The sequence below is a fragment of the Calliphora vicina genome, chromosome 1 (genome assembly GCF_958450345.1).
Source record: "Calliphora vicina chromosome 1, idCalVici1.1, whole genome shotgun sequence".
NCBI lineage: Eukaryota > Metazoa > Arthropoda > Insecta > Diptera > Calliphoridae > Calliphora > Calliphora vicina.
The window spans coordinates 161,470,261-161,498,009 of NC_088780.1; the positions used below are offsets into that span (position 1 = coordinate 161,470,261).

The 27,749-nt window shown below is 30.6% G+C and overlaps 1 protein-coding gene across 1 annotated transcript in view; it reads left to right on the top strand.

The window, feature by feature from the left end:
• LOC135953842 (dynein beta chain, ciliary) overlaps positions 1 to 27,749 on the top strand; it is a 148,583-nt gene that overhangs the window by 71,851 nt on the left and 48,983 nt on the right. Inside the window, exons 15-18 of the mRNA XM_065503858.1 lie at positions 7,803 to 7,979; positions 11,692 to 12,066; positions 12,160 to 12,333; positions 17,134 to 17,406. Coding sequence (XP_065359930.1) covers positions 7,803 to 7,979; positions 11,692 to 12,066; positions 12,160 to 12,333; positions 17,134 to 17,406 — 999 coding nt within the window. The remainder of the gene's footprint in view (positions 1 to 7,802; positions 7,980 to 11,691; positions 12,067 to 12,159; positions 12,334 to 17,133; positions 17,407 to 27,749) is intronic.

A 27,749-nucleotide genomic window follows, 5' to 3' on the forward strand; every position in this document is an offset into this window, starting at 1 on the left:
ATTTTACATTAATTCAAAGTTTTTATTTTTCTTGATGGAAAATCACCATTTTATAATATAGTTAGTTTTTAGGGTAAAATACGTCCGAAAAAACACAAAAATTAATTCATTTTACTAAAATATCAATCTCCAAGTCATAAGGTTTCCACCGATATCAAAAACATATATAAAAAGCTTATATTTACTCTTCAGAAGCTACACAAACCTTGCCCACTTTCAAAAAATTTAATGTTTTTTAATATTTTGCATCAAGCCGGATAAAGCGATGCGCCCGGATCATACCGATAATGATTTGCCCATTCTTCGTTATTCCAGCGCAATAGAGAAGTATACACTCGAACATACATTTTTAACAAAAAATTTATGTTTTAGAGTCAAAAAATAGTAAAAAACTAAAATTTTTAAGCTACAAAGTGATTTTTGACAGCTATTTAGAATGCCTAGATATGTTCGGATTGCATTGATATGTTCACAAGAGTTATTCAAATTTACCGTATCTACAACTTTGCAAAATATTATTATTGAAAAATTAGGGGTCCCTGGAAGTTATTCTAAAAAAAGTAAAAAATCATTTTTTCTTCCTATATTTTTTCAACAAAAGTGCACGAAAAAGCTATTTTTTTTAAACAAATTTTAACAAAATTTATTTGGCGGCCTCTTAGCTATATTATTGCCATATAAAGGTAAGCCGTATTACAAAGTCTGAATTAGCTGTTAACCAAAAACTGATGGTACCTTTTTTAGATGCCCCGCTGATTTTCAGAAATTTTGGGGGCCCATAAAAAAAAATTGGTCACCAAAATGGACAAACTGAGTATAGGGTTTTGCTACCCTTTGGTAGTAGAGTCGAACCTATATACTCATGATCTTGTGTTTTTCCAAAAGTCTTCATTTGTTGCATAGTGTAATTAAGAACATATTGGGCCATCTAAAATGTATTACTATATTTTAATACCGACTATGCGATTTGAGAATTTTTGCCATAAATTTGAATTTTACATATAAAATAGGCGCATTTTGGATGGACCTGGTTCCCTCGGAATAAAGAAATTTTCATTTAAGATATTTGCTGCAAAGTTAGCTTTTCAAAAAGTATAAATATTTTATACATCCTCTAAGAAATTTTTTAAATAAATTAAAAAGATAAAAAGTGCTTTTTTCGCAAAAAACTAGGGAAAAATTACCTTTATTTTATTTTTCAAATTCAAATGTATATAACTTTGAACTCAGTAATGATTTTTTAAATAATACTGTTTTTATTTCACATATAAGGAAATATTTGGACCCGCTGTTATAAAAAAACTGGAGTAGGATGGGTAAAAATATTGAAAATTTAATTTGCGAATATCTCTTAAGTTATAAGAGTTAATTGATAGCTAAGACAAGGTTTTTTGTAGTGCTCGACGAGGAGATTCTATATATGTATTTTTCTTTTAAATCAAATAGCAAACGAAGAAATAGTATTGTATTAAATATATAACATACCCGAGGTGTCCTACTCTGGGAACCCCTGTCGGGCGCTTGGTGGGCCCATGAGGTCCTAATTCAAAAATTTAACTCGACAACACTTCCTCTTTTCGCATGTCAAATTTCATTAAAATCGGACCAACAGTTGAGAAGTTAAAGATTTATTTCCTTCTTTTTTCTACTCTGCAGCGCCCTCTAGTGTGTGTTTTAGGTAAAAATAAATATCAAAATGGATTCCTAAAAATAGTAATATACCACAACTTTCCGGGATAATAAAAATAAATACGCATTGTTGTATCAAATTTTTAATAATTTTTTCTTGTTAGCCAGCGTTCCAAAATCACTAACTTCAAATCCGTTTAAAAAAAATCAAGCGCTGTACTAAAAAAAAACCTGGAGGGTTTCGTTATGGAAAACTTAAGCATTCATTTGCTTTTGGTTTCATCCCATTTCGATTTTGGTTGTTGCACAGTGTTATTGATCGATTATTGTTTTTATTCTAAATTGGAAGATATTATTCATTCGAATAAGTAATATTCTTTAGTCTACTAAAGACCCCTCTAGAGCTGCGCTGTTGGGTTTCATATTAGACTCAGACATGCAAAAGGATTTAACGCTTGCGAATTTTTTGTGGTTTGTTCAAAATCAAAGATTTTATTGATTTCTATCTCTTATTTGAAAATTAAAATTTCACTACATTTCACATATATGACAGATTTCATTAAAATTGATTTTGTTAGTTAAACAGTAAATAAAAAACCATATGAAAATTGTTAAAACAATATAATTTTTTACTAGTCCAAAATATTCATTTTAAATATGAAAATTCAGGAAATATTGAATTTTCGTATTTGTTTTAGCCAAGGAACTTATTCTTCTTATATATATAAAAATGAAATGGTCCACGTGAGAACGGCTGGAGCGATTGGGCTGATTTTTTTTTATTCGATTCGAAATTTTCAGGAGATAGTTTGTAAAGAAAAAAAATTCAATAATTCCGGGTAAAACTCGGATTTTTTTTTTTTTAGTCCAGTCAACTGTAATAAAAAAGCTCCCTAAAGTATGCAGTACAAATTTAGATATTTTATTTGCAAATAAATAAGAAGAGGCAGGAGTATGCGGGTTGGAGAAACTTGAAGAACTAACATTAGTAAATGCTACCACGTGAAGCAGGGGCGGTCAACTTGTGCTTTAATATTTGTTAGAATATTTTTAAAATAGAAAACGCCTAAAATATGTCAATAGGGGTATCACCAGGCAATTTCGAATTTATCCTATATTTTATAGACATTTTTTAATTTATGCTAAGTCTTCTAAATTCCCAAAGCAAAAGTTCCAAAATTTACAAAAGTTTTAGAAACAATGATGTATTCGAAATTTGTATTATTCCTTTATCAGCCCCGGAGCAAATGCCCAAAACTCTACAATAAAAAAGATACAAATATTGGGTTTTTTGCGGTATTTCCTCTTGCTATATTTGTTTCCATCTTTACATTTTCTATCAAATAGTAACAAATTTCATTGCGATATGTTAACGAACAAAGATTTTATTAAATATTATATGGTATATTTATGAATTCCCCAATTTAAAAATTTTTTTCTACATATGGGCAATTCCACGAGAATCGCCACCACGACTGAAAACACAAAAACCCTTGAAACTTTTTTTCAAGATGATTTGAATAGGAGAAAATAATAAAATAAGAGATAAATCTGTCACGTACGGTATGTCACGTACGATATTAAATTTTATTTATTATAAAATCATCCAAAGATTGTTTTTATTTAAATATGACGGATTGTAAAGGAAAAATATTTCGTTTAGTGTAAGAAATTAATGACTCTCACGATTCGCATATTTCTATATGTACCTCAAAATGACTTTCATTTTATGTCACAAACTTTATATCCTTATTTCGCTCGATATTTTGGACAACAATATTTCGAAAGAACTTTTTATTATTTTCAAATATAGTACCCTCTGACGGAACATAAAGACCAAATTATTTTTCAGATACTCTATAGGCGTACAAATGTTACGTACGATGATATGGATTTGCCCATATGTAGTATTTTTAAAGTATCGAAGATAATTTTGTCAATTCCTCTAAAACAACTCAAATTATCATTATGATCACACACAAACAAATTCATAACTACCTAATCGTTACCATATCCGATATATTGATGTATCATTCTTGTTCGTAAGTTACTAAACTACTTCTAAGTAATACACATGGTGTATTGTAGTAGATCAATCCCATTCAAATCCACAGCAATTGCAATAGTGAGTTTCAAATTCACATATAACCAGTTCTTCACCATAATATGTATAGATAAATAATTATCATTATTTTTGGTCTCAGATTGTCTTTATCTTATAATTGTGTCTTTGAGTTGGTCAAAGGCAAAACAATAAAACAAAGGCCATCCACAAATACAGGGTGTTTACAAAAAGCCAAAACCAAGATTTCTTTCTATTGTTTTGGAATATTTATGTATTTGTTGGTTACATTTCATTTCAAATACGTTGAGCACTAGGGTGGACCTCAAATTGGAAATTGTTAATTTTCGGTGCACTCGAAATTGATATTCGCCATATAAAAACCAAATGCCAAATAGAATAAGACAAATCCAATTATTTCATTGTCCCATAGATGTTTATATATTAAATTTAAATTTTCTGATGGCACACCAAAAATATGCAGACCAGAAACCGTTTTTTTTTTTTAAATTTGACGGTTTTTTGGACACTCTAGTTCAGACGTAGTGATTTCGATACGAAAGACAAAGATCGTGAAGATTGCTGTCAAGTTCAACACCAGCATGCAAAATCATTGGGAGCTACTCAAGCTGCAATTTGAAAACGTTTGGGAGCAGCAGGATTCATCCAAAAGCAGTAAAATTGGGTACCATACGAATTGAAGCCGAGAGACCTTGAAAGACGATTTTGCATGTCTGAAAAGCTCTTTGAACTCTATAAAAGAAAATCGTTTTTGCACCGAATTATTACTTGCGATCATAAATGGATCCATTACGATAACCAGAATCGTAAGAGATCGGCCAACCAGCCGAATCGATTTGGCGCTAAGATAATTTTCTGTATTTGGTGAGAGCAAAAGGGTCCTATTCTATTATGAGCTACTAAAATCTGACCAGACCATCAAAGGGAACCTGTGTAGGACACAACTGATTTATTTCAAGCGAGCATTGGTCGAATAACGCCCAGAATATGTGGCCAGAAACTGTAATATTCCATCATGACAAAACTTGCCACATGTTACAATACCTGTTAAAAACTATTTTGAATGAAGTGGTTGGGAAGTTTTGCCCAGACCGCTTTATAGTCTACTATTTGTTTCGATCAAAGCAGAACGCTCTCTCTGGGATACGCTTCACTTTGGAACAGAGTATCCGATATTGGCTAGATTCGTTCTTGGCCTCAAAAGATGAGCAGTTCTATTGGCGCGAGTATCCCACTCGCATCCCACTAATCGACCAAAAAGGTCTTAAATAAAAAGACACAAGCTTCCTTTTGAGCAAAAACATAAATAACAAAAAGGGCCCATTTTGAAAAAAAGAGTATTTTTTCGAAAAAACTTCCTGTTTTCAGAATTTCAGAAGAATTTAGACCTCAGCACATTCAAAAATCGAAAAGGTCCAAAATAAGGGCCAACCTAATATACACATGACAACGTATGTATGTGAGTGTGTGTCTACATATAAAATATTTGCGGTTGAGGTTAAAGTTTTGTGGTTTTAGCCTATTAAACTTAAAGAAATTGGTTCATATATCATTGTGGCCCAGTCAAATGGTCAATTTAAATTCGTAATATTTTTGAAAATTTTGTTGTATTTTTTTTCGTTTAAAACTCTGAAGGCTTATAAGGGAATTTAATGCCAGTCAGCAGTCCTACTTGTAGTTGTACTTAGAGGATATTGTTGTTGTAGTTAAGGTCTTAGTTGGTATTATTTACTTATTTGTTGGTGCATGTGTGTATGACAAGTATTTGTTGTTTATTTACTTATGTGTGTGTGTTTGAGTGTGTCCCTTTAAGCCATTGTTTTATTTGCTGTTCTTGTGAAGTGAGTGAATACCAAACGTTTTTGGTCAAAAATAATAGTAAAATATTGCAGACCATAAATTACATAATAAACAACTTAAAGGCAAACCAAAAGTTAGCCAAATGACTTGAACAATTTGAATTTAATTTTCAGGTGGTTGTGATGGTGATGGTGGTTAGAATTTGTTAAATAGTTTAAGCGAAAATTCTTATTATAAATTTGTTGTATATAGGTAAATTATAGCTAATGTAATGTGAAAAATAAATTTATTCTCAGTACCTGTTCTATAATCTATACCAGCCGCCCCACAGAGGGTTGAAATGTACCAAAAGTGGCGATTAATTCAAAAGCTGAACAGTCATGTTTGGTATTGGGTTAAAGTGCCTTAAATAATACATCACAAACTGAAACAAATGTTGCGTGCTGTGGTTAAAATTGAAAATTGTGATATTTCGAGATCTTATATTTTTTGTTAAATCTGTTAAAAGTAGAAATATTAAAATGGAACCATCAACTTCAGGTATTTGAGAACATAAATAAATAATTTTTGTTTAGATAAATGTTTTGAAAATATTTTTTAAGATTTTTTTTAAAGTTCTCCATTATTGGGGTTTTTTCAATACATAGATTAAGTTTAAAAAAATCAGGGCGAGATCGGGTAAATTCCATTAAATGCTCTTAAAATATGAACTTTCAGCTTCTATATACAGAAAAAAATCGTGCTGGTTTATTGAGGTTTTTTACTTATTTAAGTTATAGTGAAAGAACTCCTCTTGCTAAAAAGCATATTCTGATACAAAATAGGTTAAAACATTGTTTTCTTACATTTTTTCTAAAGTAGTGTTTTTATGTATTTATGATTGTTCATTACAAAAATTTATAATATTCTCTTTTGTGACTTTTTTAAAATAATTTGTACATTTATAAAATTTTGTGTAAAACAAAAATTGGATTTTAAATTAAATTTATACTAATATAAATACATATAATAAATTTATAATTTTATTTTTTTAGTAGCACATGAAGTATGCTTTAATTTCCAATTTTATTCATTAATTTATCGCTTTCCATTCCAAAGTTATAGCATAAATTGTGAAAAAAGGTTTTTTTTTCCAAAAAACAATAATGCGCTTAAAGGGCTAAAAAAATTTTTTTAACCCATTTTTTTCTAAAATGCTGTATTTTTATGTGCTTATAATAACTCATCAATAAAAAAATATAATATTTTAAAACTACGGCTTCTATGAATTAATCGCCACTTTGGGTATCATTCAATCCACTGTGCGCCCTTATGACTTAGAATCACTTTTTGAATCGATTTAACAATGTCCAATTACAGATAGCAATTTTGTATATATTTCGATAAGATTTGGCAATTGAATTTTTTGTTTGGTCCTAGGATGAAGTCTGAAATTTGTATCCAAGCAAATTCCTTCACAATAATGGGGGTATGATTTGAAAATGTTCTTGGCCTCAAAATAAATGCAGTTCTTTTGGTTCGGAATCCCTATGTTGCAAGAAAAATGGAAAAAGGTCATAGCTAACAATGACCAACACTTTGAATAAATATATATTGTGTTTATTGGTATCCAAATAAAATTAAACGGAAATCATTCGTCTTAATTTAATGTGTGATCGATGTGATCCTTAAATTTAAAGGTATAAAATGTGTTCAGCAAATTTATGTAAAATGTTACGGAGAGCATTTTTGTAGAATATGTTAACCCTCTAAATCCTCAAGGGATGGGTCTTTTTTGTCCTTCTTTAAAAGAGCAAAAAACGCCATTAAAACAGGAATTTAAGGGGTTAAAATGTCCCGCAAAAATATTATCCGTGAAATTTTACTATAAGTCCCTGAATACACCAAAACGGAAAATTCAACCAGAAAGTCAGAAATAAGACGCAACAAAAAAGAACCAAGGGTTAATTTCACATTTATTAAGAAATTTATTTTAAAGTACCCCAAACAATTTAGCATGAAAAAAAAATAGTTCAAATTTAACTAATATCTCTATTATTTTACCTTCGATAGCAAATTTTAATAGGAAGTATGCATTAATTACATTTTTTTTAGCTCTAGGCAATTCCACTTCATTATGTCAAGTAAGAAATACTTGACTTTAGGTGACATTTAAGATTTCTAACAAAAACGTGTGACTTTCCTTTACTCACTTTGTAATGACTATTACAGTATGCATTACTAGAAGTTATTTAGTAATGGCTGGACAATAATCAAATTTTATAAAAAAAAATTATTCTCCTTTTTTTAGATTGAGCGTTATAATGAACTCCATGATGTCATTGAACAACTGCAGGATTTCCACAACGTAAATGGCTGGTTATCAATCGATATAAAACCCTTGAAATACGCTTTATTGAATATGACCTGTAAATGGTCGCAATATTTTAAGAAAAGGCTGTTGCGCTATGTGGAAACTACACTGGAAGTAAGTACCAATAGACAGTCTAGTCTTAATATTAAAATGACATCAGAATTGAATTCTTCAATTAATTTTTATATACATACAGCCAGTATCTTTATATTCGTCATGTAAAATCAAATGCTGAAAATTTAAGCAAAATCGGATAACGTTTAGGGTTTGCACAAGTTTTCGGTCAAAATTGCAATATTTAAAAAAAAAAAATCAAATAAAAAATTATATTGAAAATAAATCCACTTAAAAATTGTTTTTGTATTTAAATTCCCCACAGATGTTTTAAATCGATAAATCATAAAATTACAATCACATCTCAAATACCACATTTTAAAAACTTTTTTTTCAAACATTTTTTTAACGAAATTTCAAAAATTAAAACAAATTGGTTTCGATTGTAAAAAAACGCGAAATGAGAATTCAGAATTAAAATTTTAACTGTTGTTCCTAAGGAGTGAGATCGAAAAATCTTAACATACTTAAATGTTAATAAAAACAAGTAAGAGTGCTATATTCGGCTGTGCCGAATCTTATATACCCTTCACCAAATTATACTTCAAAATTTTAAATATTTTTAGGTAAACAAAATTTAATTTTTTTTCCAGTTGTTTTTTTCATTTTTTGGAAAAAAATTTTTTTCGATTGTTATTTTAAATTTTAAATTATTTTTTTTTGTGAAAAAAAATTTCGGGTTAAAAACTTTTTTTTTCCGATTTTGACCCATTGTAGGTCCAACTTACTATGGTCTTATATACGTCGTTGCAAATGCCTTTGAAATATCTATCATTGGATATCCATATTGTCTATATTAATGTCTTAGTAATCCAGATATAGGTCAAAAATAGGTCAAAAATCGATGTTGCCTTGATTTTTTCCTCATATCTCAGCCATTTGTGGACCGATTTTGCTGATTTTAAATAGCAAAATTCTTGAAGGCATGTCTGACAGAATTATTGAAGATTTGGATCCCGAAGATATCTGGGGTCTTCAGAAAATTGATTTCAATAGACAGACAGACGGACATGGCTTAATCGACTCCGCTATCTATAAGGATCCACAATATATATACTTTATAGGGTCGGAAATGAAAAATGTAGAAATTACAAACGGAATGACAAACTTATATATACCCTTCTCACGAAGGTGAAGGGTATAAAAAGAAACCACTAAACCTACAGTTTTGATTTATTTTTATTTGATTGAAATTATTATTGCAACTTACAAACCTTTTCCGGAAACCCTTCCATTATGGTTTTTATACAGCTTTCTGTCACTTAAAAATCTACCTCTGTTTAAAATCTACCACACTTTTGGACACCTTTTTTGTGCTCTTCAATTCTCTTTTAACATGAGCCCAATATAATTGGGCACATTAATAAGTCTTATGAATGGAAACATCTTCTTTTGCAAACAGTCCTAGATGTGAATTTCGATATTTATAGAGCCCTTTGTAACAAATGTTTGGCTTCTTTTTCCGCAACTGCATATTGCTTGCCATACCAAGAACTTTTTGGGAAAATTTTCTGAACATTCCCTCGAGCATCAGCAACATACAAATATAGACCCGGAAGCTGCAGGTATAACTTTTTGAACCTTGTATGTTTTTAAGCCTGTATTGGCTTTAACTTTTCGTACCAAATAGTCCGTGTACTGAGCTAACCGGACTGCTTTCCTACCGGATGTTTTTGGAGCTCTTTTGAAAATGCTTTCTATTTATCAGCTTTAGAAACATCATGTGGACCAATACTTCTACCTAAACCAGGGTTTTTATCCACTGTCAAATTCCACCGATACAGTTTAATAACATTGGAACCAGTTTGACGGCAGACCTTTGATTGGCCAGCTTTCTGTAGGACCAAGTTGGGTTTTGATGAAAATATTTAATAATTTTATAACGCACTTTTTTCTCGTCACTCATTTTAATCAGATTAACAACAAAAATCAAGAAAATGCCTGAGATATAAGGGAAAAACCACGAAAACCAAGATTTTTTGGCCTTTTTATCTAAGAATATCTGGATTACTTATACATAAAACATTATAACAGACATACTTTTCAAATGTATCTTAATCAAAACAAAATCAAATAATATTTGAATTAAAAGTTTTAAGGAAAAACGTGTGTTAATGTTTTTTTCGATATCACTCCTTAACTTAATTAAATATAATTTTAGACTTTTATTGTATTGCCGAATCCTTCAGCAAATTATACTTTAACCCTTAAATGCATGATTTTTACTTTTATTTTTCTATAAATTATCAAATATTTAGTTGATTTTTATTTATTATATTTCCTTTATCTTTAGTTTGATTTAGAATTTCTATAGCTGAAACTTATCGTACTCCATTTGATTTAGCTGAAGGAGAATCTGAATTAGTATGAAGCTTATATTCGTCCAAAATTAAGTGGAACTGGAATGTAGGCAATTGGCAACAATATGATTTAAAGGGTTAAAATACAAATTTTAAATATTTTTAGGTAAACAATGTTTTTTTAAAATTTTTTTATTTAATTTTAATTTTTTTTTTAAATTGGTTTTTTTAAAAAAAAAATTAATTTATTAGTGACATTTTTTTTAAATTTGGGTTACAAAATATTCCCGATTTGGACGCATTGTAGGTCCAACTTACTATGGTCTTATATACGTCGTTGGAAAGACAATCTACCATATTGTATATAATAAGTAATCCAGATGATATTCTTAGATAAAAAGGCCAAAAATCTAGGTTGTCGTGGTTTTCCCTTATATCTCAGGCATTTTCTTGATTTTAAATAACAATCTAAGTTGGTTTATGGCGGATATATTGATGTATGGATCATGTATGTAAGTTATTTGAGGGTTACGGAAAGTTGATTTCAACATATAAGTAGACGGACATTCATGTTTTGCCTCATTTTCCCAATCTTGGAAAGGCTTGGCCTATAGTTGAATGATGAATGGCAAATTATGCTGTCATCTGCAAAAGATAGGGTTGGAAGTTTGACTTAGAAGGTCAAATAAGGAATAGAGTGCGAGAAAGAACGGAGCCTTGCGGTACCCCTGAATTAATCTTGAACTCGTTCGATGAAATCCCATTTACAACAACTCGTATAGTGCGATCTCTGAGAAATCTCAATATAAATCTAGAAAATCAAGGCCTGTGCCGGTATACAATCCGGTCCAGGAAATCGTAATTTAAGAAATTAATCACACAATTCGTACCATAACTGATACAAGTCAGGCTCTATAAATGCATTTTGGTATAAAAAAACAGGATCTATTTTTCGAATATGGCGTCCCTACGCATTACGCCCTTTGGAATTAGACTTACTTTTTTATCAAAATTTAAATTTTGGGCCACATGTTCTAAAATCCCAAAGCTGGGATCAGAAAAATGAAAGCAGCTTTGGAAACCTTGTAGTGTTCCCTATTTATCCCCAAAGTATATTTATACATCTATGAATAATGAAATAATTGAAAATATATAAAATGTGCGTTAGTTTAACGGATAACAATTTTACACTTTGAGCATAGAAAATTCATAACAGGCAAAATAAGGTCCACCCTAAAGTACATATTACATATTACACATTTCATAATTTTCTCTTACAAAACCCACTTGCACATGCAAGTGTTTTCGTCTTCTCTTTATAATTAAACCTTTTAATCAACACACACTCACGCCTTATTAATCTCCTCCTTCATTAAGTCTTTCATCTCTGTTTAACTTCCCCCCTTTTACAGAAATTTAACAAATTCATTAAAAACGGCTTTGAATTACTGCAGCTGCATGTTGCACGTAATGATTTTCGCACTTTGCTGCAAGTGCTCGAAGTGATGGCGCAAATTAAACAGCGCGAAGCTTATGCTGATAATCTATTTAAGCCACTCAAGGAAATGATGCAACTGCTAAAGACCTACAATGTGCAATACGACGGACAATTAGTGCGCAACATTGATCAGTTGCCCGTTCAGTGGCAACATCTAAAGGCACAAGCTGTCGCTAAAGCCGAAGCGCTGCAAGATACAAAACGGCATCAGCAGCAAAGAGTTTCAGCCATAATCATGCTGTATACGTGTCATTTGCAAACGTTTGCCAAGAAATTCCAAAAAATGACGGTGAGTGTAATAATGGCTGCAAAAATTTAATTTATTAAAACACTTTTTATCTTAAAATTTTCTCCTTTTTTTCCGTTTTGGTTTAACATGTAGTTTTTTCAAACGCCTTGCTCTGAAGTGTATAGTCTCTGCGATGAAGTTTGTTTGAAAATGGAATGCTTCACTGCACAACATGAACGCATTACATATTGCTCCCAGCTGCTTGGCATTGCAGCGCCAGATGATGATACCTTGCGTCTGTGTGCCGCTGAAGTGAGACGCGTCAAAGTAAGTTTAAGCAATATTTAGTTCAAATTGAATGCAATCATTTTATTTTTCTTGGAGAAAACTTTATTTTGGCATTCTTTGTTCAATTGAATTCTGGAGGTATAAAATAAAGTCTATTGTAGTTTTCGTTTAAAGTTTTGCTATATATTACAGGAAAGTATTATTGATTAAATTGGAAACTTGGTAATATTTACCCCCGTATTCATAAAAAATTTTAAATTTAAATAATGTTTTAAAGCAAAATTTCCATACAAATTTTGATTTTAAAATGTTGTTTAAATTTAAAAATTGTTTATGAATACGGGGGTAAATATATAAATTATAGAGAATAAATATATTAACTGAAGTGTGTTGCTGGACTCATGGCTACAATGATTTTAAAATTATTCTAATTTATGCTATTTTCTTCTCTAAAGAAAAAAGTACCTTTACAAACGTACTAAAAAGGAAGACAAACATTTTAACAAATAAATCTTGAGTGTCTGTAATTCTCATTCACTTTATCGTTTTATTTGTATAATATCTTTAGTTTTTCTAAAGCATTTTGGGAAAAGGTTTCCTGATGATCTGTCCTAAGCAACCAGTGAAATGCGCATAGGAACTAGCTTATCCCCCAAAAATAAATTTCAGCGAATTTATCTATTATTGGGAATTCAGCACACTAATTCTTAACAATAAAATAAAGTTTGTATTTCCGTATAACTTTTTGATAAAAAACTTTAAATTTGTCCTAACTTTATATTTGCAAAAGTCAATTTAAATATAAATGCAAAATGTTTATCAGAGTAAGGTCTTCCTGTTTTAAAATAGGGTTAAAAATTTAGCATTTTTTTAAAAATAAACATAAAAATAATATTGAATGCAAATATTTTCTCAAAAATTAGATTCCAGAAGTTAAAAAGGCAACATTTTCAAGACAAAAGTTCAAAATATAAATTTTCAAGTCCGTCACACATTTCGTTCGAGTTTTTTTTAAATATTTTAGATTCCGTTAGATTTTGTAAATTCGGAAACATTTCAAAAATTTCCATTTTAATTTGACAACCAAAAATCCGGATATCCGGGATAGTTGACGACATCATCTTGAGAAGTAACGGAATCCACCGATTATTACGGGATTTTGCCTTTGTCAGTGTCCAGCAATTGTTTGGAAAATATATCATTGAATTGAACAATTTTAGTTTCTTAACGTATTTCCACAAAACGGACGATTTCAAAAATGCATTAATGGAATCGCTGGCAAAGTTTGCCGAAAACCTCCTGCCAACAGAATCATCGCACCACCAAACCGGCTTTGATTGTTTCGTAAATCTTGCAACGTTTTGTCTAATGCCTCCAAAACGCAAATAGAAACACTCATCGTTTCTTGGATGGACTCTGTAAATGAGACCTAATGCGACGGTGAAAAAAAATGGGGGAAACCTGGAACTGGATTTATTTATTTCCGCCGTTGAAATTTCTTTAACGATTGATTCCGGACAAAGACATCATTTCGGTACATTTCAAAAAATCTGGTCAATGATGACTATTTATATTTGACTATTTTCCAGATGTACGACTAAATGAACAAACTTTATTTTTCATGAATGGCAAAATAAAAAATTATCCAAATTTTTTTGTTACTGCTAACATAGCGGCCCATTTTAAATTAAATAACTTCATCATTAGAATTCTCCGCACTAACTCAGCCACATCACTGCATTAGGCAACATATTTGCAGATTTATTTGATAAGTGGGCGTATTAGTGGTCGTGAACAATTTTTCATTCTGTAAAAAACTTTTGTGGACTATTAAGAACGTTTCAAAAAAAATTACCCAAATCGATTTTTGTGTTCTGCGATTTTAGATATATCGAAAAAAAGTAGGCGTAAAAGTGGGCGTGGTAAATTTTTCTTTCAGTAAAAACTATAATTGGATTACAACGAACACATCAAAAAAAATTAGTTTTACAATTTTAGATAAATCGAAAAAAGTGGACAGAAAAAAAGTTTCTGTCAGTAAAAACCTAAATTATAATAATACGAACATTTCAAACACAAAATTGTACTAATCGTTCCAGCCGTTCTCTACTGATGCAATTACCAACGAACGAGATTTGATTTTTATTTACATATAAAGATAGAAGATCGATTAACTGTTCGGAAGTTTTGCCTCATCCGCTTTATAGTCCAAATCTTGCACCGTCCGACTATACTGTTGATTTTTTTAGAAGGAACATTAAAAGATAACTTAAAAGGAAACAATTAAGAAAGCATGGTCGGTAAAGTCCGACCAATAATACCCTACACTAAGTAAATGATCAAAAACATTTTTCTTATAAAATTTCAATAATTTATTTTCTTGAATAATTATCAGAAGATGGAATATTATGGACCGATCGCTATGAAATTAGGTCGTGTGATTTATGTCTATCTTAAAGTTATTTCTGTAGAATGTTATGTGTATACCAACAGTTTTAACAGATTTATGCTCGTGATTTTCGGAAGGGGCCATATACCGATCATCAGAAAATTTCGTGACATGACTTCCGTGTATATAAAACTTATTTGGAGTGAAATTTGTGTAGCTTCCTACACAAATTAAACATTTATGACCGATTAAGTCCAATTTAGGGCGGACATTTGTATGGGGGCTAGGTGAAATAAAGGACTGATTTCAGCCAGTTTCAGCCAGTACAAAATTTTATCGAAATATCTTCAAAATTGCGACCTGTACTTTGCGCACCAGTTTTATATGGTCAGCCAGCCAGACGGACATCGCACAGTGGTATAGAAACCACTTGCACATTTTCACTCTGCGAGTTGTTAAGTTTTCCCTAATTAATTTTGTCTACTTTTCAAAAATGTACATTACTTTTGACAATTAAAAAATGCATGGAATACTTTTTTGAAAAATATGACAGAAATTGGTTTTTATTGAATTTTTGCATAGATAAAATTTTTTCAAATTCAAATTAATTTTTAAAGATTTTTATGTAGATTTTTCTATTTAAAATGGAAAACTAAAAACGAATTTTGAAATTTATTATCAGCAATCCCGCAATTCCCAAAAAAGTGTTGAAAAATCCCAAAATGGAAATTTTTAGTTTTTTGGCTATAATATTCATACCAGGGTTGGTGTTATGAGAACCCTTTACAAAATAATTAAAAACATATTGGGCCATCTAAAATCGGTTACTATATTTTGATATCGAATAAGCGATTTGAGAATTTTTGGCCTAAAGTTGAATATTACATAAAAAATAGACGGTTTTTGAATGGACCTGATCCCCTCGGTATCAACAATTTAAAATTTGTTTTTATTTAAAATATCTGCTAAATAGCTAGCTTTGCAAAAAGTATAAATTCGTTATACATCATCTTAGAAATTTTTTGCGATAACTTAAAATTAACTTTTTTCCCAAAAAAAAAAAATAGCGAAAAATCGCCTTTTTAAAATTTTTAAAATTCGAATGCATATAACTTTGGACTTAGCCATTATTTTTAAACAATTCTTTTTCTATTTCACACATACATGTATTGTTACTAAAATAAAGGAAAATTGGAGAAAATCGGGAAATATTTGGATCCACTGTTATTGAAAAACTAGAGTAGGGTGGGTAAAAATGATGAAAATTAAATTTTCAAATGCGAATAGGAGATGAGGAAATGATATATGTGTAATTTTTTTGAAATCGGAACACAAACGAAGAAGTAGGATCGTTTTAAAAATTTAACATACCCGAACTGTCCTATTTTGAGAACCCTTGGTCGCGCCCCTGGTGGACCCATGAGGTCCAAGTTCGAAACTTAAACTCAAAAACACTTCCTCTTTCTGCATGTGAAATTTCATTCAAATCGAACTTAACGTTTAAATGTAACATATTTATTTCCCTTTATTTTTTTTCTATACCACTGTGCAAGAATAAATTTAAATTTATTTGTGTCCTTCCTTTTTATACCCTTGACCTGCGTGAGAAGGGTATATATAAGTTTGTCATTCCGTTTGTAATTTCTACATTTTTCATTTCCGACCCTATAAAGTATATATATTCTGGATCTTTATAGATAGCGGAGTCGATTAAGCCATGTCCGTCTGTCCGTCTGTCTGTTGAAATCAATTTTCTGGATCCAAATCTTCAATAATTCTGTCAGACATGCTTTCGAGAAGTTTGCTATTTAAAATCAGCAAAATCGGTCCATAAATAACGGAGATATGAGCAAAAAACCGGGACAACCTCGATTTTGTACCTATTTTTGATCTATATCTGGATTACTAAGTCATTAATATAGACAATATGGATATCTAATGATAGATATTTCAAAGTCCATTGCAACGATGTAGATAAGGCTATAGTAAGTTGGACCTACAATGGGTCAAAATCGGGCAAAATATTTTTTAACCAGAATTTTTTTTTATCAAAAAAATTTTTTTATCATACATTTTAAAAAAAAAAAAAATGGAAAAAACTTTTTTAAAATAAATTAAAAAACAATTTCAGAAAAAAAAATTTGAAAAACAATTAAAAAAAAAAATAAATTTTGTTTACCTAAAAATATTTAAAAAAAATTATTTTAAAGAATAATTTGGTGAAGGGTATATAAGATTAGGCACAGCCGAATATAGCTCTCTTACTTGTTTATATTAAAAATTTTCCCTTTTTAAGGGTTATTACCTTTCCCCCCTGGCCCACGCCTTTCACTATCAATGTAAAGAAATAAAATCTTGATTTTTTTTTTGGCTCCTTTCTTATTTAATTTCCTTTATGTTTCATTTATTTCTTATTTTTTTTTTTCTATTTAAATATTTGCATGTGCCAGCAACTGTGGGACTTTGTACATGTCATCGAATCGTGTATTGATGATTGGCGCTCATCTCCATGGCTGCACATTGACACCGATGACATCGAGAACGAGTGCAAACAATTTACGCGCGACTTACGCACTCTCGACAAGAGCATACGCGACTGGACCCCGTATTTGTACATTGTGGGAGTGCTGAGGGAATTAGTTGCATCGTTGCGTACTATTACTGAATTGCAAAATCCAGCAATTACCGAACGTCATTGGATGGAATTGATGCATGTAACAAAGGTATGTAGATATATGAATGATTACTTGTAGCTTATGTAAATGTATGTAAGTATGGATGGATGGATGTGAGCATATATTTGTGCGGAATGTTGCAATATCAAATTGAATTGAATTGATATTTGAATTGATTTTCGCCATTAAATGTTTTATTTTGTGTGCACTGCTTTTCTGCAAACTTAAGTCCTTTTATATTGATGGAATTATGTGTTTAAGAATATTTATTAAGTTAAGAGGAAATAAAACAAGAACTCAGGAAGTAATTGCCATTACCAAGTAATGGATTAAGAAGCTAATAAAAAGAATCTGCACTTTTTATTAATTATCAGTTTAACTATTTTTTATTTCAACACAATAGCGGTTTAAATAAATCGTAATAATTTTACGAGTTTGATGTATAAGAACATCAGCTTTATAGTCAGCCATTACTTAACTACTTCTAGGTAATGCAAATTGTATGTAGTAGTCATTACAAGTGATGTCAAACAGCAATGTCATTCTAATACCATGTTTTTGTTGGTTAGCAACAACTTCAACCAACAAATTTGTTCATCATCTATTCATCCATCTATCCATCCATCCACATTGATCCATCTATCCCTTACATCGTTTTCCAATTTATTTTTGGGGAAAAAAACCACTTTGTTGTTGTTTAGTTTTCTTAAGTAAAGTAAAATACACAATTTCTTCTTTCGAAAACTCTTTCGGAGTTCGGATGTTATGAAAGGTAAATCGCCAAACAATTACTTAAATTAACATTACAAAGTAAAGTTGAAATACAAACTTTCGGCAACGTGTTTATAAAATCTCAACACGATGCAAATGATTACTTATAAACACAGGTAGGTAGTCATTGTACATACATACATAGATGCTGTAAAGGTACATAGTTTACTTACGTTTGTACATTGCCCAACTACGGCCACGTACATCTTGTAAAGGAGTTAACAACACCAACAGAAGAACAACCAACAGCTCTGCATAGAGTAAATTTGGTCATGGAGTAAATTTTTTTTAGAACTTAACCAAGTGAACATTAAAATGAGTTTAATTTGTGAGGCGTAAATTGGAAAAACTAATTTTGAAGTTTTAAACGAAAACAAGTGAAGAATGTTAAAATATTTGAAACTTTTATTAGTATCTACATTATTAGACAGGCAATGTTAAACTTCTTGTACGGTTTGATGTTTAATGTTTTAAGAATCGATTTTAGAATTAGCATTACTTTGGTAATATTCCCAAAGTTACGGAAGTTTAAAAGCTTATGGCAAATAATATGGAATAAACAATTAAAACTTGTTTTATATTCTTTGGTTGTTTGTGAAATATACTTTTTAATTAATTACAAATACAGTGTCTTTTGTGGTCATCACATAATTCTTTAAAGGCTGAAAAAGGGGCAAAACTTTTCATGGTTTTTTAATATTGAACATTTTGAAATTATTCATTTATACACTTGCAAGTATATTAAAGGCCTGTACAAGATAACATCCTCTAACTCAAGCGAGTTGTTATGCATTCCTATGCCAACTCTTGCAACGTAATGAAAATGTACAAGACTCAAACGGGATGTTGTGCATTGCTATGCCAGCTTATGTCGCACAATGGGATCGACTGAAAAAAGTGTAATACTCTGAATCTTCTAAACTACTGCAACTACAATATGATGTATCATCGAATCGCATAGGAGCACTAGGGTGGCCCTTAATAAACGAATGTTGGATTTTGGCAATTCGCACCCTCCAGTTTGGTGAATATTAGTAAAAAAATCATCCTGAAAAAATTTTAGGTAAATCGGTTGGGTTTAAGACGTGCCGCAAGCCTTCTGAAGTTTTGAGATGCATTTACAAGGGGAAAAAATAATTTTTTTTCAGTTTTTGTAAAAATTTTGCCATTAAAAAATGACTTTTCCAATTTAATTTAAAAGAATAGAAATGTGTACGTAATTGTCGTTCTAATGAGACATAAAAAACAGAAATTGGTCAAAAAATGTGAAAGTTATTAAAAATTCGCCAGGCCATTAAGGTGTCTCAGGCAACTAGAACAAGAAAGGTAGGAACAAAATTAACATATTTTGATAAATATTAAAATAAAAGTTAATTTTTACTTAAAATATGTCCATATTTACTTGTATATGAGTTTTTGTCTTCGTATGATACCGTTAACCTATTCTTAGGTATGAAGAAAAAAATACAATTTTTTTAACGGCTGTTTCAAAACTCCATTTTCAAATTTTTAAAAATTTTGTTAAACAAATTTCAGAATTTTTTGATAATCTCATTGGGATTTATTGTCAACACAATAGGGAATAAAAATGTGAAAAAATTATGAAAATATCTTTTATAGTTTTTCCGTACCTGCGATTTAAATTTTGAAATTTTCGAGAAAAACCAATTATTTGGCAATTTTTTGGCGAATGAGCTCTATTTCCTTAATCTTATGAATTTTAAGCAAAACTTATTCAGAATATTATAGCACAGACAATTCTAAATATACTCTGAAACTTTTACTAAAATCGAAAAACGTTAACACTTAAATCGTGAAGGTCAAAGGTAAAATTTTTCAATATTTGGAATTTCTCTTGGAAAGATAGCGAAATATTATATACTTTTGGGCCGATTTTGATGAAACTAAAGAAAAATATAACATAAACTCTAGGGTTTATAATAACAGCACAAGAATGGAAATTAACGCTTAATGTCACTTGGGGTTAAAATGACATATGGGTGTTCGACTCAGAAATTCGGGATTTAAAATAGATGTCGTATATTTTGAACGCGGTTTTTGTTTTTAATAACTAATATGTCATTTTTAAAGGTACATATGGGCAATTCCACGAGAATGACTACCACGAAAACCCGAAAACCCTTTGAAACTTTTTTCAAGATGATTTGAATAGGAGAAAATAATAAAATGTTTCTATGTGAAAGTATTTAGATCATATTACAACATTTTAAAGACAAAAATAATAGTTTAAACTGATTATATTTAATTTTTTAATGTTTTAGGCTAAAATTGCGGCGAAAACTTTACTCTGATTATTTTTTTGCTATTGTCAAATTGTTTATTGAAATCGAATGTATATTTTCTATTAATTTTTTTAGTTTTTGTATGCAAATATTTACAGAATATATATTGTTTTATTATAAGAGAAAAATCTGTCACGTACGACATTAAATTTTATTTATTATAAAATCATCCAAAGATTGTGTTTATTTAAATATGAAGGTTTGTAAAGGAAAAATATATCGTTTAGTGTAAGAAATTAAAAGAAAATATTCCTCTCACGATTCGAATATTTTCGCATATTTCTACATGTACCTCAAAATGAGTTCCGTCACGTACCATATACCCTTATTTCGCTCAATATTTTGGACAACAATATTTCGAAACAACTTTTTAATATTTTAAAATATAGTACCCTCTGAGTAGAACATAAAGACCAAATTATTTTACAGATACTCTTATTTTTGCAAAATCTATTCCACTCTATAGGCGTACAAGTGTCACGTACAATGATATGGAATTGCCCATATATGACATTTATTCTCACTTACTTATTGAATATTATAGAGTTAACCACAAAGTTTTTTTTTGCTTCGAAAATGTTGATTGCGTACCAACATAGCGTCATATGCGGGAAGTTATGCTTTACTTCTTTAATTTGAAAAAAAATGCCGCTGAAGCCACCGATTGCTCACCAAATCTTATGGTGAACATGTTTCATTGGATTCAACGTACGAGAGATGGTTTGTGCGGTTCAGAAGTGTTGATTTTGGCACGGAAGACAAAGATCGCCCAGGCCTGTCAAAAAAAGTTTGAAGACCAAAAATTGGAGGTATTACTCCTTGAAGATTTTTGTAAAACTCAACAAGAGCTTGCAAAATCATTGGGAGCTAATCAAGCAGCAATTTCAAAATGTTCGCTAACAGCAGGTTTCACCCAAAACAGGGAAATTGGGTACCATACGAATTGATGCCGAGAGAGGGTCTCTCGAAAGAAGATTTTACATTCCCGAAATGATGCTTGAATGCTATAAAAGAAAAGCATTTCTGCACCGAATCATTACTTGCGATGAAAAATTTATCCATTACGATAACCAGAAGCGTAAGAGATCGTATGTGAAGCCCGGCCAACCAGCCGAATCGAAACTAAAACCAAATATCCATGGCGCTAAGGTAATTATCTGTAATTGGTAGGAGCAAAAGGGTCCTTATTATGAGCTGCTGAAATCTGACCAGACCATCATAGGGCCGAATGTACCGAATACAACTGATTCGTTTGAAGGGAGCATTTTCCGAAAAAGAAAATAGACCAGACATGACACCGTAATATTCCATCATAACAACGCTCAGCGTAATGTTGCAATAGCTGTTAAAAAGTATTTATGTTGACAAGTTTTGCCTCACCCGCCTTATAGAACACATCTCTCCCCGTCCAACCACTATTTGTTTCGATCGATGCAGAACGCTCTCTCTTGGATACGCTTCACTTCATAACAGAGTCCTACACCAAATATATAAATTTGTGGGTCTTCGATGAATATTTCGATGTGTTGCCAATGGAATGACAAAATCAATTTACACCATTAAAATACATGATACAGAGTATACATGCGATACAGAGTATACCAAACTGGTAATAGTTGTCCAAATTTTTTTCTCAAAATATCGTATTATTTCTAATAAACTCTAAACTAACATCTACATTTTTCTTGCATTTTTCAATCCAATCCGGGAAAGTAAAAAAGTCAAAATTTTGAATTTATATTCTTTATATTCTGGAAATTAAACAACTAATTACATGTTTTTTTTTTTAAATGGAACCCAGTATGCAACATTTCGAGTCAGTTCTTTTTATCGAACTTATTTCGAATTAAAATCGAAAATATGAATTTGTTATGCTCTGTCCAATCTACATTTTTTAGAATATCGTATTTTAATATTTTATAGAAATGGCGAATAATGTTCGAGTTTTTTTAATGTCAAATTTTATTTTTGCACAAATTGACAAATTCATATACATACATATTATTCTTTTGTCAATTTGTGAGAAAATAAAATTTTATTTCTTATCCTTTCAATAACATATTCATAGAAATATAGTTTAACACGAAAAATGGATCAAAGACGTCTTAAATGAAAAGCGCAGCCAATTATTGATGTTGTTTTTGACAATTCGAATCTCATAATCAGCAAACATCGAAATATGTGCAGAGTTTATTGCATTTGAAAATGAAAACACATCTAACGCAACATTATTGGATAATAATAAAGGTATTGATTATGCATTATTTCAAGAAGAAATTGCTCGATGGTATAAAGTATACGAAATTGTTCATATATTTAATCGAAATCGAATCAATTTAGAACATTTTTAATACCGAAAAAGGTATAGTATATCGATAAAAATTAGAATCAGAATAATAAATAATTTTCGACTATTTATCGCTCTGCACTCTACTAAGGAAAACACGCACATTCTCGACATTATATGGAAGTCGATATCGATAAAATTTTACGAAAAAATGATTCATTTTCGACATAAAATACTGGGAATGTAAAAATTCAAAATTTAGTTATAGATACATTTTTTTACATTTTTCTGAAAGATAACTTTATAAAAATAATAGAAAAATTTGGCCCAGAGTCCTCCATATTATAAATTTTTGTAAATTTAAAATTAAATCCAAAATCTAAATTTAAATCAAAATAAAAAATTTAATTTTTCGGATTTTTTAAAAGTTTTTTGGAATTATTGTTGGATTTTCAATAAAAAATCTCAATTTTATTTTTTCATTATACTATTTTGAACTAAAAATTCTATATATGTAACTGTAAAATTTTTATCTAAAACATTTGTAAATAAATATTTTATCGCATAATAAAAAATTCACACCCTAACCATAAAAGAAATTTTAAAGTTAATTTTTGTTAAAGTCGACTTTATTTTAAAATAAAACTCTTGTTTTTTCGCACCTTAAGAAATATCTGAAAAAAGCTTAAAAACTTTTTCCAAATAAATCAAAATATTTTTCAATGAATGTAAATGAAAAAAAATAAAAAAAACTAAATGTATGTACATAAAAGTTCAAAACAAAAAGCTTATTTTAAAATAATAAAATACGAAATTTTAAATAATAGTCAACTTATGGACTTTTAAAATCGACTTTTGTGGTTAGGGTGTTAGTTTTTCTCAAAAACTCAACTAAAAACATTTTTGTTGTGTTTTTTTTTTAAATTCTTTTAAGGACTTTTTAATTATTATAAATTATATACATTTGCGAACAGAAGACGTAAGTCTACCTCATCTTTTTCACTAGTTTCATTAATGGCTTAATTCGAAATCTCCCCTCTGCGGAGTGAATATTTTAATATTTTCATGTCAATTGATCCTACATTGATTACAAAGGGACAGTCTGATAGCTAATCCAAACTAGTCAACATGTGGGAATTTACTCTTCGCTAGTCTTAAATGAATTGCTAAATTAGTAGCTGGGTTACAAACTTAAGTTGTATGACCGTTATCTGTAGACGTATTTATGGGTTCAAGAGTGTTCGGAACAGCGTACAAGCAAAGTTGTTAAACAACAACAGCAGCTTCATATTTATGTAGCAACAAGCGAGCACAGAACTCACATGCATCCATACATATACGAAACTCTAAAAGCACACACCTATTCTTAATTTATATCTTATAATTTTTATCATACGTCGGCATAAATAATCATGTTTAAAACAAGAATTGTGTGTGAATTGTTTTTCGGTTAATGAAATGTATGAATTTTGATGTTGAATTATATTTTAGGTAATTTTAGAAAAACTTACCGTTCAATTTACAATACAAATGTATAGAGTTTTGACGAATATGTTAAATATATGGTGTATAAGTATATGATGATTATAGGTAGACTTTAAATGATCTGCAAATAAAACCGAAAATATTTTATTTATTATTGAAATATTAAAATAATTACTTAAAGAAATAAAGGCTTTGTTTACAAGCAATCGCATATTGGACTGTCTATGAGATGTCTTTTTAACTGACTATATAGGGTCAATTACCACCCGTATGTCTTAAAATAACCAGTTATGTAGCTGATTAAGTAACCAGTAACTTTGGACCAGCTATCGGATAGTCTTATTGTAATCCAAAAGTGTCAATTGACTTAGTACATGCAGTTGTTAAAATAACTATTCACGTAACTAGTTGTCACGCTAAATGATGGGTTGGTTTATGTGGTAGTTCACTACGTGCGAACAATCAAGTAGAGTCGAAGGGATGGGTAAAGTCACTAGTTCGGGAGCGTCTCCTAGAACTGCTGGGATTTCTAATGTGGCATGTTCACTTTGTGGCCAACACTGCTTTAATTATAATATTTATTTGCAAAACAATGCAACAACCACAATTAAATTTTTAACTATATTGTAGTGATTGTAAGTACTCTACACATAAAACGTGTAATATTATTTAAAACACAAAGACAACATCACACACACATATACATACACAAACAATCTAATCTTATGAAACACATCTGATTGACTTGACTCAACTCGAGTCGACTCCACTTGTGTTCACATTAGTTTCATATGGCTGGTTAGATGTCCGTCCGTCTGTCTGTCTATCTGCCCGTTCATCCGTCCGTACGTCCGTCTTTCTTGCTGTGTCTGTCCTGTACGCCTGTTGTGGTGTCTAGTGGTTGACTGTAACTGAAAAACTGACTTGACTTGACTGTTGATTGAATGTATGTTAGTTTGTTTGTTTGAATATCTTGTAAGTGTAAGTGTGTCTCTGACACATAATGTCTTGATGAAAATCCCGAGATGAGCTCTTATAATGGGCCATTTATAAATGTTGATAATATAATTACAAGCACAAGTACAAATATAGAAATACAAGTTGTTAAACAACAACTACAACTACTTAGAGTAGCGTATTACAAAGCGTTTTATAAGATGCCGAGAAGAACGCTGATGATGACGACGATGATGGTGTTTGAAAAGTTAAATGTGTCATAGAACGTCAACGACAAGAACAACAAACAAAAGCCAACAAATACGCGGCCATAAAATACAAATAATTAAAATAGACGATGTGTGCTTGTGTGAGAGTTAGGGCCGTGTTTAACATGTGTACAAATACAAAAGGTAATTAACAATTAATTTGGATAACTTAATTTGAATAGAATAAGTGTGTATACCTACATACATAAATGTACTTAAAAGCATGCAGACATACATACATCATATACATACATACATATATCACATACATATGTATACATAATAAGGAGGTCCTTATTTATGTCTGTTTGGATTTTCGATGCTCCCAAGTTCATAAATTGTTCACCCTCATATAAACAGTGTGCCCGATAGAACTTACCAAAGGGTTAACTGTCATACTGCACTCACTTTTTGACATTTATGATCATCATACTCTGGCAAATCATCATGAATAGATTGAATCTTGATTTTAAAGACTGAGATCGAAAAAACCTTGTCACACATTTTTCTTTAAAAGTTTTAACCCAAGTATTATTTTTTTTATCAAATTTCCTTTGTAAAGGATGTCAGGGATTATGTTTAATGTCAATTATGGTCATTTGTTGTTAATCTGATTAAAATGAGTGACGAAAAAAAAGTGTGTACTAAAATTATTAAATATTTTCAACAAAACCCAACTTGGTCCTACTAAAAGTTGGTCAAACAATCAAACTGATTCCAATGTTATTAAACAGTATCGGGAGAACTTGTCCGTTGATATAAAACCTGGTTCATGTAGAACGAATGGTCTATATGATCTTTCTAAAGCCAAAAAATGGAAAGCATTAGTACTTGGACTATTTGATACGAAAAGTTTTCGCAGCTTCCGGGTCAATATATTTATGTTGCTGATGCTCGAGGAAATGTTGTAGAAAAGTTTTGGACCCAAAAGCAGAAAATGTTCCCAAAAAGTTCTTGGCATGACAAGCAATATGCAGTTGCGGCAAAAGAAGCCAAACATTTGTTGCAAAGGGCTCTATAAAAACCGAAATTTACATCAAGGAATGTTTACAAAAGAGGATGCTTCCATTCATAAGACTTCTTAATGTGTCCACCTATTTTTGGCCTGATTCGGCAAGGTCTTGTATGGTACAAGAACAATAATGTGTTATTTGTACCAAAAGAGGCAAATTCTCTAAACTGCCTGGAGCTTAGGGCAGTGGAGAGATATTGGGATCTTGTTAAAAGAGAATTGAAGAGCATAAAATAGGTGTCCATTAGTGTGGTAGATTTTAAACGGAGATGGACTACATGTTCGAACAAAGTGACAAAAAGCTCGATAAAAACCTTGATGGAGGGGTTTCCGGAAAAGGTTCACAAATACATCACTATTGGTTAAAACTATATAAATAATTGGGGGATTCAAACGGTGTGCTATTATGTCGTATTGTCATAATGTCCTAAAATATTTTTTTAGTTTAAACAAATTCTTGTTGTGCTGCAAATAAAAAAGTGTTTATTTTATAACAAACCAATAAACATAGTTCAAAGAGTCTTATTAGTTTAGAACTTTTTTGTTTGAAAACCAATAAAAATTAGTTTAAACTAAAAAAATATTTTATGACATTATGACAATACCACCTAATAAGAGACCGTTTGAATCCCCCAAATATTTTTTGTAAATTGTAATAATAATTTCAATCAAATAAAAAAATTAAAAATCAAAACTGTAAGTTTAGTGGTTTAATTTTTATTAACATATGTATGTATATGTATGTATGTTAAGATTTTTTCGATCTCAGTCCTTACTTTGAAAATCAGTCATAGCGCAACTTATAGATGACTGCTTTTTTCGCAGAATTCTGTTCGTGTTGAGGCTAATTTATGGCTTAATTTTGTTAATAAACAAAATAGCCGCATATGGAGTGAGACCAATGCACTGTTTGGTGCGATTTACAAGCTGGAGGCATCACCGGATCATATTTCTTCAAAAATGAAGGCGGAGCTCACGTTACGGTCTATGCAGATCGTTACCGCACTATGATAAATAATTTTTTGTTTAAAAATATGGATGAAATTCATCCGGGCGAAATGTGGTTTCAACAGGATGGTGCTACGTAGTATACGAAGACCGCAACCATCGATTTATTGAAATCCAAATTTGGCGATAACTACAATAACTGCGAGAAATGCACCTGGCAAAGATCGCCCAGGCCAGCCAAAAAATTTTGAAGACCAAAAATTGGAACAAAAGCTTTCAAAATCATTGGGATCTACTCAAGCTGCCATCTCAAAATGTTTGCAAGCAGCAGGATTCATCCAAAAGCTGGGAAACTGGATAACATATGAAGTGAACCCTAG